Genomic DNA, 12,612 nt, shown 5'->3' with positions numbered 1-12,612 from the left:
TAATCCCTCATAGTAACATATTCCAGTGCTTAACCATCTTTATAGGTAGAAAGTTTTTCCTAACATCTGACCTTAAACCTTCCTTGTTGCAGGTTAACCCTGTCACTACTTGTCCTACCTTCTGTGGACATGGGAAAAAATTGATCACTGACATCTTTATACCAGCACTTCACGTATTTGAAGACAGTTGACAAATCCCGCCTCAGTCTTCTTTTTATTGAGGGGATGCCAGAGTCACATCATGACCAATTTAAGGCCATTATATAGAAGGGAGAGATAGTGGCAAGGACACTGCTGCAATCTGCCTTTGATGTGGCAGACAAAGCAGCTAGGTCCATCTCCACGGTGATGCAACAAGCGTCATGGCTCTCTGTTGGGTTTTCCAAAAGAGGTACAGTCAGCTGTTGAGAACCTCTCCTTTGAGGGCACAAAGCTCTTTGCAGAGAAGACTGACGCCTCCCTTCGCACCCTGAAGGATTCAGTGGCTACGTTCTGGTCACTGGGTATCTACAATATCAGCCCAAAGGCGGTCTAAGTGGATCTCAAATTGCATTAAACAGTTTATCAAGCTCACAACATGACCCCTCCAGACTCTATTTTCACACACTCTGCAAAGTCAATCACCTCATCTATTGCCTTCTTCAAGAATGTCCCTGTCTCAGAGATCTGTAGAGCGGCATCTTAGGCGTCCCTCCACACTTTTGCAGAATGCTATGCAATAGATAGAATTGGAGGTGACTCTGCCTCCAATTCTATCTTCAGCTCCACAGTACTGTCATCTGTAACTGACCCGACTCTGAAGTCCCAGCCCCCTAATAGGGATACTGCTCAGAAGTCGCCTACCATGGAGCACCACAAGAAAGTTACTCACCTTGGGCAGTAATGATGGTTCTTCGAGATGTGTATCCCTGTGGATGATCCAAAACACTCCTTCCTCCCTTCTACTTTGGAATTCTTGTCAATGACTCTGCAGTAGAGAAGGAACTGAGGAGAGTTATCTCGTGCACGCTGGCTAGCCTCGTGGCTTGGCACGAGGGAAGACAGTGCCTGTGTGAGCCTAATGGACATGACTATTGAAGTTCTGTGATCAGCAGCGCAGGGATGCAAGCACACCTACAATGGAGCACCCATAGGGGGACACATCTTGAAGAACCATCATTACTACACAAGGTGAGTAACTTCCTCTTACTGCCTTTTATGTCTCTCGACAGGTATAACTCATTTTGTGTCTTAGCCTTTCTGATTTTGTTGCTACATGTTTGTGCTATTCTTTTTTTTGGCTCCTTTGCAATTTGTCCACATTTCTACTTTTTGTAGGACTCCTTTTTGATTTTCAGGTCATTAAAGAGCTCCTCTTACCATTCTTCCTATCTTTCCATGGTATTGGGATAGTTTGCAGTTGTGCCTTTAATATTGTCTCCTTGAGAAACTGTCAACTCTCCTGAACTCTCTTTTTTTCCTTAGGTTTTCTTCCCATTGGTCTTTACCCATCAGTTCTCAGAGTTTGTTAAAATCTGCCTTTTTATTAAGCTGCTCTTGCTCCTTCCTTTCCTTAGAATCGTGAAATTTGTCATTTCCTGATCACTTTCACATAGTTTGCCTTCCACACTCAGATTAACAAACAATTCCTCCTTGTTGGTCAGAATCAAGTGTAAAGTGGCTGTCCTACTGGTTATTTCCTCTATTTTCTGGAGAAAAAAGTTGTCTCCAATACATTCCAAGAACTTATTTGAAATTTTGTGTTTTACTGTATTACTTTTCCAACAGAAAGTCTGATTAGTTAAGTCCCCCATTATTACCAGGTCTTGTGTTCTGGGTATTTCTGTCACTTGTTATAGAAATGCCTCATCCATCCTCTCTTCCTTATTTGGTGGTCTGTAGTAGACCACTACCATAAAGTCACTCCTATTTTTTACTCTTTACCCACAGACTCTCAACTGGTCTGCCTCCTACCTCCTTCTGGACCTCAGAACAAGCATATATACTCCTGATGCATTATGCAACAGCTTCTCTCTTTTTACCCTGCCTGTCCTTCCTGAACAAACTATAGTCCTCTGTGCCAATATTCCAGTCATGAGACTTATCCCACCAAGTCGCTGTGATGCCGATTAAGTTATAATTTGGCTTATATACTAATACTTACAATTCTTCCTGCTTTTTTCCCTATACTCCTTGGATTTGTGCAATAGTGGATCACAAATTGAATGAATCAACAATGTAATGCAGTTGCAAAAAAAGCTTTTATAATTCTGGCATGTATTAACAGGAGACTCATATGTAAGACATGAGGGGTAATTGTTCCACTCTGTTCAGCACTGGTGAGGCTTCAGGCTCAGGTACTCTGTCCAGTTTTGGGTGCCACACTTTAAGAAAGAGGTGGACAAATTGGAGAAAGCCCGAGGACAGCAACAAAAATGATAAGATTTAGAAAACATGACTTCTGAGGAAAGGTTAGAAAAAAGTTGACACGTTTAGTCTTGAGAAAAGAAGACTGAGCGGGCACTTGATAACTGTCTTCAAATATGTTAAAGGCTATCATAATGAGGATGGTGATCAATTGTTTTCCGTATCCACTGAAGGTAGGATAGAAAGTAATGGGCTTAATCTGCAGCATGGGAGGTTTAGATATTAGGAGAACTTCCTAACTGTAAAGATAATTAAGCATTGGAATATGAAGAACAGGATGGACAAACACCTATTAGGTATAGTGTAGGTATACTTGGTCCTACCTCAATATGTGTGGGGGGTTGGATTAAGTGATTCTGTAATTATTCCAGTAGCTCAGCCTTCTTTTCTAGAATTTAGTTTTAACTATTCTGTGTTTCCTTGAAAACTAGTCTTAACATCTTCTTGGCCGAGATACTCACCTAATCATGCAAACAAGGTTAGATTTAAGGTGCTTAATTATATCTGGTCAAAATGTTGGCACATTGTTAGGTATTATTCACTGATTTATGCAGAATTGTGCTAAGAGCATTTTGAAATGAATGGTTTTTCTAAAAGTCTTCATGGAATTGTTAATTCTGAACAGTTTCAAGAATTTGCCAGCATTACTGTGTAAAACAAAAATTTGTCTTAAGATAAACTGGTGTTCCTTCTAATATATATTTGCAGAGCTAGTTCTGGAATTAATTATGCATATTATTATTTATTTGTATTATCATGACACATAGTTGCCCCAGTCAAGGACCAGGACCCCATTGTCAGAAGAAAAATAATCTAATTATTAGACAAGAGGCAACAAATGTATACAGCCAAACCAGTGGGTGTGTACAAGTAATCAATGAGCCGATACTAGTCAGCATGGTAGGCTGTGGTCTAAGCATGCTAGCATCCTAACTATGTCACACTTTTTGTGGGCTTTATGATAGAGTAGAGTTTTAAGGAGAAATTTGAAGGAGGATGTTGAGTTAGTTTTGTGGATGTTTACAGGGAGCTCCTTCAAAGTCTGAGGGGTAGCATGGGAGAAAGTATGAAGGTGCTTGTTTGAAAATTTAACAAATGGTTGATGTAGACTGTCATCATTGGCTCAGTAGAGGCAGGAGTCGATCTTATGATACTGAATGTGAGACGATCGGTACAATGGGGTAGGTCATGAAGGGCCTTGAATCTGAAGACAAGTAGCTTATATTTGTTATGATAGAGGAGAGCAAGCAAAGATGCAGTGAGAGGGGTTTCATGTTCAAAGTGATGATATAGGAAAAGAATCTTCACAGCTGCATTCTAAATGGATGTTAGAGTGGCAAGATTGCATTTGCCAATGCCAAAGAAAAGGATGAGGGAATAATTCAGAAGCAAGAGGATAAGAGCCTGGATGAAAGTTTTATCTGTGTGGATGGTTAGGAAGTGCTGTATCCTAAGAAATGTTATGCAAAAAGACTCTGAAAGATTTAAGTATATCTTGGATGTGAGCACCTAGAGGGATAACTCAGCTGAAGATGACACCCAGTTTATGGGCCTGAATGGTAGGCAGGCTGGTGGTGATGTCCCACAACGAATGAGACTGTTGGTGTCAAATTGGAATTAGGAGGGAAGATTAAGAGCTGTGTTTTAGCCAGGTTGAGCTTGAGCTTGAGCTGATGGCTATGTATCCATGAGGAGATGTCACAGAAACAAGCTGAGATTTTAATTCGGACAGAAGGAGACAGGTCTGGAGTAGAGAGAGAGAAATCTGTGAGTCATCCACATAGAAATGTAGTTGAATTCATGTTCGCAGATGAGATTACCCAGATATAAGATATAGAAGAGGGAGGAGGAGACCACGGGAGAGTATAAGCGTATGAGGAGGATCCTCTGAAGGACATGCTGAAGAAGAGAGAGGTAAAAGGATTAAGGGTGAAGGAGAGCAAAGCATGGGGAGAGTCATCAACTATATCAGTAGAAGAAAGGGAAGGAAGGACAGGGCTGAGAGCAAGGTGTGAGTGGGGGCTAATGTGTGATTTTGAAAGAGACCAGCTGATGGTCACTGTGGAGAAACTCAGTAACAGAGAGGTCAGAGAGGGAGCAGTGCTTGGATAAGACCAAATCAAGTGAGTGACCGCTTTGGTGAATGGCAGTGTTGCACCAGAGCTGCAGGTTGAATGAAGAAGTGAGGGTGAAGAAATGTAAGCTAAGGGATCAGCGAGTCATCAGCATGGAAGCTGAAGTCACCTAGAGTAAGTGTGGGAGACTGAGGGGAGGAGGAGAGCCAGGAGTAGACTATAGGTGACAGCAGCATGGACGAGGAGAGAAGAGTCAGACGCAGTGCTGCTCAAAAAAGGAAAAAATGGGGAGGAGGAGGAGGAGTGGGGTTGGAAGCATCTGAATGGGGGAGAAGCCCATGGTAATATCTTGGTGAAGTGTGTCAGAGAGGGCAGATGCCCTGTCAGATGAAGGAATCCAGGTCTCTGTGGGAGCTGAAAGGAGGAAGAGATAAGGAGGTCATGGATGAGATCTTTTTAAAGAGGGAGCTTAAGAAGGGAAGGAGAGGGATGGCCAGGAGGTTAAGAGTGGTGGCACTGAAGGGGTGGAGGTGGTGATGAGGATTGGTGTGAGAGAGAAGGCCATGGTTTTGGGACTGGCTCTGTTCAATATCTTCATCAACGACTTAGATGTTGGCATAGAAAGTACGCTTTTTAAGTTTGCAGATGGTACCAAACTGGGAGGGATTGCAACTGCTTTGGAAGACAGGGTCATAATTCAAAATGATTTGGACCAATTGGAGAAATGGTCTGAGGTAAACCAGATGAAGTTCAATAAAGACAAATGCAAAGTGCTCTAATTAGGAAGGAACAATCAGTTTCACACATACAGAATGGGAAGAGACTGTCTAGGAAGGAGTACAGCAGTAGGGGGATCTAAGAGTTATAGTGGGCCATAAGCTAAATATGAGTCAACAGTGTGATGCTGTTGCAAAAAAACCAAACGTGATTCTGGGATACATTAACAGGTGTGATGTGAGCAAGACACGAGAAGTCATTCTTCCGCTCTGCTCTGTGCTGGTTAGGCCTCAACTGGAGTATTGTGTTCTGTTCTGGGCACCGCATTTCAAGAAAGATGTGGAGAAACTGGAGAGGGTCCAGAGAAGAGCAACAGGAATGATTAAAGGTCTAGAGAACATGACCTACGAAGGAAGACTGAAAGAATTGTGTTTGTTTAGTTTGGAAAAGAGAAAACTGAGAGGGGACATGATAGCAGTTTTCATGTATCTAAAAGGATGTCATCAGGAGGAGGGAGAAAACTTGTTCACCTTAGCTCTAATGATAGAACAAGAAGCAATGGGCTTAAACTGCAGCAAGGGAGATTTAGGTTGGACATTAGGAAAAAGTTCCTAACTGTCAGAGTGGTTAAACACTGGAATAAATTGCCTAGGGAGGCTGTGGAATCTCCATCTCTGTAGATATTTAAGAGTAGGTTAGATAAATGTCTATCAGGGATGGTCTAGACAGTATTTGGTCCTGCCATGAGGGCAGGGGTCTGGACTCGATGACCTCTCGAGGTCCCTTCCAGTCCTGGAGTCTATGAATCTATGGTTGGGGTAGATGTCAGAGGTGAGGAATAGGCAGAGGAGGGTGTGGATGTGGATTTTGCATTTATGCTGTTGTGAGGAAGGTGGAGATTGGGATGTGGAGTGGAAGAAGTATGGTGGGAGCTATAGAGGGGTAAGGATGGGGAAATGGAGCTGTCGGAGAGAAGGAAAGATGGATTCTGTGATGCAGAAAGAGGAATGTGGTTAGAGCTATGTATGAGTGGCATGTGGACACAGGCATGTATGTATGCATGCATATAGAAACATGTTTGAATAATGCTGTGAAGGTAGGCTTGCAGAAATCTCCCGTGAAGTAGCTGGAGTGCATTGCCTCTCTGTATCTGAGGGGCAAGGCAGATGCAGCTGGTCTGTGCCACTAAAGGGATCTGGGATGGGGGCAGGGAGCACCCCAGGAGAGCAGCAGTTTGCTGTTTTAGAATTTAATACACATCATTCACGGCCCCATATTAGTCTGTTGACTGCTGTCTGATGCACAGCTTACATCTTCCAGAACTTGCTGGCAGTCAGACCAGGCATATCAGGTATGTCTAAACATTGTTTATTTTAGTAGAATGTGAGTACAGCACCAGCAGCACATCAAATGGGCAGCAAAGCCATCAGTGAGATAATTAATCTGCCAAAGCAGGAGGGCAATGTTTCGAAGCAGAACAGAGGAAGTTCTTTGTTAACCTATGGGTTAAAACTCTAGCTTCTTTTCCTCCTGTGCTTCCTAGTTTGCTGAACAGTGCAGTAGTTAGCTACTCTTTCCTTTAAATGCTGACCACATTTTTTTTGCATGTAAAAAATAGTTTGTGCAACATTCTGATTAAAATATATTGAAACTGAAGCTGCTTCTTCCAGTGATGGTCCCTATGTGTATTCCCACATAGATGTGCGTGTGCACCATGCATCTGAGTCTGGAAGTGTTTCTTTGCAGTGTCCATTGATCCCCCCTCACGTGCATGTGTATCCCCTCATGTTCCCAGCTGAGAGTATAATAGGTAGTGAGGGTTGATGCATCTCCAGTTCCCTCTTACTGCCACATGGCAGTTGGGTACTGGAGATCATCCATCAAAGATACTCAATAGAATTCCTCTCATTTCCACCTCATTGCTCCCACCCCAGACTTCCACTGGGGACCCTTCTCACGAATGCATCCTCCAACAAGAAGTGGACACTCTTCTCCTCAAGGAGACCATAGAGCCTGTCCCACATCACTACAGTAGATGGGGTTTTTACTCCATTTGTACTTCCTCATCTCAAAGAAGGGCAGATGGCAGTGTCGCATTCTAGACCTTTGGGTGGTAACACTGGCATCTATTATCCCATCCCTCCCCCAGGCAGCCTGGTTCACAGCTCTCTGCATGAAGGAGTCTTACTTCCATGTAGATATCCATCCGACATGCAACAAATTTGTCCATTTTTGAGTGGGATACCACCATTACCAGGTTTGGATCTTCCTGTTTGGTATAGCAGTGGCTCCACGTGTGCTCACAAAGGTCTTTGCTGTGGCCACGGCCCAAATGCAGATACTTTGTATTCTTCTGTCTGACGACTGGCTGGCTCCTCATGAGGTTTTCGCACCAGGAAGTAACTGCCACAGTCCTCATCCTTTGCATGCTGTTGACATCTCAGTATCTGCATCAAGAAGGACAAGTTGGTGTTTACACCTATGCAAACGATATCGTTTATTGGGGCATGGCTTGACTCCATCCCAGCAAGAGCTTTCCTCCCAGTGGACCACTTAACAGCACTGATGTCTGTGATTACAGACCTGTCTTGCAGGCCCGCTACCATGGTCCACTGCTGCCTCTCTCTTCTCAGCCATATGTGATACCACACTCACGTCTCCACATGCGTTGCCTCCAAGCGTGGCTCTTTTCCATCTATGAACCCAGCATGGACCATGTGCAGACCAGAGACCTCATTACCCAGAGCCTCCCTCACATGGTGGACCAATTCTTCCAAAGTCTTAATTAGCACCCCCTTCACTCTACCCACACCCCAGGTCACCATCACAACTGACACCTCCTTCATGGATTGAGGAGCCCACCTAGACCACCACACAGCCCAGAGTGTGTGAATGCCCTGGGAAGCCAGGATGCCCATAAATATGCTACAGCTTCTGGTGATCCACTGACCATGCTGGCCCTTTCTTCCACTTATTTGATCTCTCTACGTTCAACTCCTCTTCAACAACATCACAGAAGTCGTATACATCCACAATCGCATGGCACCAAGCCTCCCTCTCTCTGTTCCAAGTTCATCTGCCCCTGAAACTGGTGCACCAAAAACATGTAACACTTCAAGCCATGTACCTCCCACACATTGAGGACTCCCTAGTCAACACATTCAGCCGACTCTACATCTATCACGAGTGGGAGCTACACAATGCCATGATACAGTGCCTCTTCAAGAACTATGGCACCTCTTTGCCATTCATGAGAACAGGAAGTTGCCCCTCTATTATTCCAGAGGAGCAGTAGGAGAGGACATGCAGGGTGACGCTCTCCTCCTGTCCTGGACAGGAGACTTCCACTACGTTTTCCCTCCCGTTCTGCACCTCCTGCAAGTAATCCACAAAGTTTGCCGGGACAGAACCACCGTGATCTTCATAGCCCCATTCTGGCCGTGACAATTCTGGTTCATGGACCTTCTTCAACTCTCCACTCATACTTGGATCCACCTTCAGACACTCCCAGATCTGCTCTCACAAAGTCGGGGGAGACTCTTGCATCCCAAGCCAAGCCACTTCACTTCACAGCCTGGTATTTGGCTGGGGGTTGATGGTGGACCATGCATGCTTCATCCTGCTGCGGTGAATCTTTACTCAGAGCAGGAGAGAATCCACCAGAACATGCTATCAGGCAAAATGGAAATGCTTCACGCTATGGGCCCATCATCACTCATTGAATGCTGTATGTATACCAGTTGTCCTGGACTACCTTCTCGCCCTCAAAATGTCTAGCCATCACCTATATATGGGTGCAACTGGCAGCAGTCAGCACCTTTCTTCCTTCTGTGGACAGTACCTCTGTTTATGCATCGCACAATCGCTTCCTTCATAAAGGATTTACTCAACACTTTTCCACCAGCACGAAAGCACATACCTGCGTGGGACCTTAATCCCTTCATCTCCACCCTCATGAAACCACCCTCTGAACCACTGGCAACATGCTCCCTCTCCCACTTCTTCATGAAAATGGCTTTCCTGGTAGCCATAACTTCAGCCAGATAGGTCAGTGAGTTGATAGCCATGATGGTAGATCCCCCCCTTACACTATATTTCACAAGAAGAAAGATGTCCCTTCAGCTCCATCCTAAATTCCTTCCAAAGGTCATGTTGGGAATTCTACCTGAACCAGTGCATTCACCTACCTGTTTTCTGCCCCAAACTGCACATCTCCCCCGCTGACAGGATCCTGCACTCCCTGGATGTCCATCACGCACTGGCTTTCTACATTCACAGTACTCAATCTTTTTGCACTTCGCTGAAGCTCTTTGTGGCAATTGCCAAACGGTCCACATGTGAAGCCCTCTCCTCTCAACCGATCTTCAAATGGGTCTCGGGGTGCATCCTGGAATGCTACAACTAGTTCGATGTACCCATATCTGATAGAATCATGGCTCACTCTACGCGAGTGATGTGCAGATGTGCCCTGGCAAGACATTTGTCATTGCAGCCACCTGGTGCTCCATCCACACCTTCACAACCAGTATGCCCTCACACGAGTAAGAGGCAGCTACAGACACAGCAGTCAGCTAAGCTGTACTGAGAACCACACTTCCATTAGCACCCTTGCAGCCAATTCCGCACTGATCACTGCTCATGAGTCACGTGTGGAATACACATGGGAACCGTCACACAAAGAGGAGGAAGAGGTTACTTACCTGTAACTGGAGATTCTTTGAGATGTGTGGTCCCTATCTATATTCCACTACTTGCCTTACATCCCCTCTGCATCGGGCTACACTCTAAGGTAAAAAGAGGGAGACTGGAGAGGTGTCGACCCACGCTACCTATTATACTTTTGGCTGGGAGTACGAGGGGATGCACATGCATGGGTGGGTCAGTGGACACTGGTAGGAAACACTTCCAGACTCAGGCGCATGGCATGCCATGCACACCTGTGTGTGGAATACAGATTGAGACCACACATCTCGAAGAACCTCCAGTTAAAGGTAAGTAACCTTCTCTTATCAAAAAACATTTTGATCTTTAGTTGTAAACAAAATATTATTTTAAAATCATTTATTTCCTTCTTAATTGGACTTATTTATGTTGCATTTTCAGTAATGTTGTTTTTATTTTAAAGAATATTTGATCCATATATTTTCCAAAAAAATGTGTAATGTATTGTATTGATTGACAGTTTCATCTGGTTAAAATGCTGTTGGACACCTAATATGTTCAGTACACTATAATTAAGGTTAAAATTTTGTCATGGTTATTTTTATTAAAAGTCACAGACAGGTCACGGGCAATAAAAATTCATGGAAGCTGTGACTTGTCTGTGACTTCTGCTGCTGTGGCTCCATGGTTTCCCCCACCATGGTCACTGGGAGCTTGTGGGATTCCCCCTCCGCCCACAGCAGCTGGAAGCTGCAGGGTGACCATATTTCCCAAAGAGCAAACGGACACCTCCAGCCACTTGCCAGGCGGCGTCCCCCCCCCCCCCCCCGTGCCCCCCCCCGAAGGCTGTCGCCCGTCGCTGTAACCTTGCAGAGGGCTCCTTCTCGCTGCTATCGCTGGAACTCTGCAAGGGCCCTGCTGGCTACCAGAGTCCCGCAGGGCCTGGCGATGAAGCAGAGAATGTCACAGAGGTCTCTGGAAGTCACGGATTGTGTGACTTCCATGACCTCTATGACATTAACGTAGCCTTACCTATAATACCTCGACTAAATGAAGCATTGGTGTCCTCAGGGTTAACGATTGCATATTACGAGTAAATGATGTGGATGTTCGTGATGTGACACACAGCAAAGCAGTTGAAGCATTAAAGGAGGCAGGATCCATTGTGCGGTTGTATGTCAAAAGAAGAAAACCAGTCACAGAAAAAATAATGGAGATAAAACTTGTGAAAGGGCCGAAAGGTATGTAGCAAGTATAAAGTTTCTGTTATACAAAAAAGGATAAAGTTGCCAGTAGGTTGCAGGCTATTATTTCTCGGTGAGTACACAAAAATTATATTAGTCCACATTACTAATGGAACATTTGAGGATTGGCAGCATTGGAATAATGCAAATGAAGACAGATACATTTTAAGTGCAGTAGTAAAGCTCTTAATAGTTCTGGTAAACACCTGCCCTCATCCATATAGCATGCATAATATTTTTCTTTTAAATGCAAACACTTTGTGCTCAGTTAAAACATTTCCTTGATAATATAGTCATTTTTAAGAGGAATATATCGGTCTTAGCACTGGAATAAAATTTTCATGTGAAATCTCTGAATATTTCTTCAAAGGTGAAAAAACTACCCAGAGAAACGATTCTGCTTGTTTCCATACTTGTTTCCATGAGGGCAGGAGACTGGACTCGATGACCTCTCGAGGTCTCTTCCAGTCCTAGAGTCTATGAATCTATGATGCAACATTACAAAACTATTCTTTGAAGTGGTAGGATTGGATAATCATTACTGTAGTTGAGCTATGTGGTTGCAATTGAGTGATTCACCTACCTTTCTTTGTAAATGTTGCTTCTCCGACAAAAATTAAATCTCTTTTTTGGGAGGAATTCTGATCATTTTACTGTGTTTAAAAAACATTAGTTACTGCTCTAACAGCTGTACTATACCTGCTCAAGAACCTGTATCATGTTAAATTATAATTATTTCTATAGCACTGTAGTTGCATGGAGCACAATTCTATTGTGATTGACATCAAATTGATATTAAAAGTTTAAAAGGTCTCTGGAAAAATGACTTTATTTTCAAGCAGGACTTGGGTTCAGCATAGCTGGTGGTGTTGGAAATCAGCATATTCCTGGTGACAACAGTATCTATGTAACTAAAATTATTGAAGGAGGTGCAGCACATAAAGATGGCAAACTTCAGATTGGAGACAAACTTCTAGCTGTAAGTAAAGGTGTACTTTCCCTTCTGTGCATACTACTTCTTGGTACATACAAAATGATGCCATAATTCAGCTAAGTATTAAGGGAGCTGTCCGTAGGCCTGGCAAGACAGATGCATCATAGATACTGTTTCTTGTACAAATTCCAAGAAATGTAAATATTAAAATAAATTCTCCATCTTCAGTCTATCTCATTTCAGAAAATCTCTGAGATCTCAAACTGGGTTAAATGTTCTGTTGAAAAATCAAAACTGTGTCCTATAACAATCAACATGCTTCATTTCCAGAATTTGCCATTAAGTCTCTAGAGGCACGGGGCAATTCTAACATTTAAAATTGCCTTTGGTAACACTACCATCTACTACCCTAAAAATCCCTGAAGGATAAGGAACCCACTTACTTATTTTCTGCATACCAGTCACTAGGGATGGCTGGTTTGGAATTAAATGTATCATCTTATATTAGTTTACAAAATCCATTGCCATTTATTAGTGGTTTATTTAGGGTTGTTGTTTTTTTTTCTTTTCTTCT

The 12,612-nt window shown here is 43.6% G+C and overlaps 1 protein-coding gene across 34 annotated transcripts in view; it reads left to right on the top strand.

Moving 5' to 3' along the window:
• DLG1 (discs large MAGUK scaffold protein 1) overlaps positions 1-12,612 on the top strand; it is a 408,238-nt gene that overhangs the window by 239,172 nt on the left and 156,454 nt on the right. For 18 of the 34 annotated variants that reach the window (XM_075069025.1, XM_075069021.1, XM_075069020.1 and 15 more), the window contains 2 exons: positions 10,932-11,101; positions 11,947-12,083. The exons of 1 other annotated variant lie outside the window; for it this stretch is intronic. In XM_075069025.1, the coding sequence (XP_074925126.1) occupies positions 10,932-11,101; positions 11,947-12,083 (307 nt within the window). Of the gene's footprint in view, positions 1-10,931; positions 11,102-11,943; positions 12,084-12,612 lie in introns of all 34 variants that reach the window. 15 more of the 34 variants (XM_075069019.1, XM_075069015.1, XM_075069033.1 and 12 more) reach the window with 1 other exon arrangement.

Source organism: Chelonoidis abingdonii, chromosome 8 (genome assembly GCF_003597395.2).
Source record: "Chelonoidis abingdonii isolate Lonesome George chromosome 8, CheloAbing_2.0, whole genome shotgun sequence".
Classification (NCBI taxonomy): domain Eukaryota; kingdom Metazoa; phylum Chordata; order Testudines; family Testudinidae; genus Chelonoidis; species Chelonoidis abingdonii.
The sequence above is the reverse complement of the archived record's forward strand: the minus strand, read 5'-3'. Positions and strand labels throughout refer to the sequence as shown.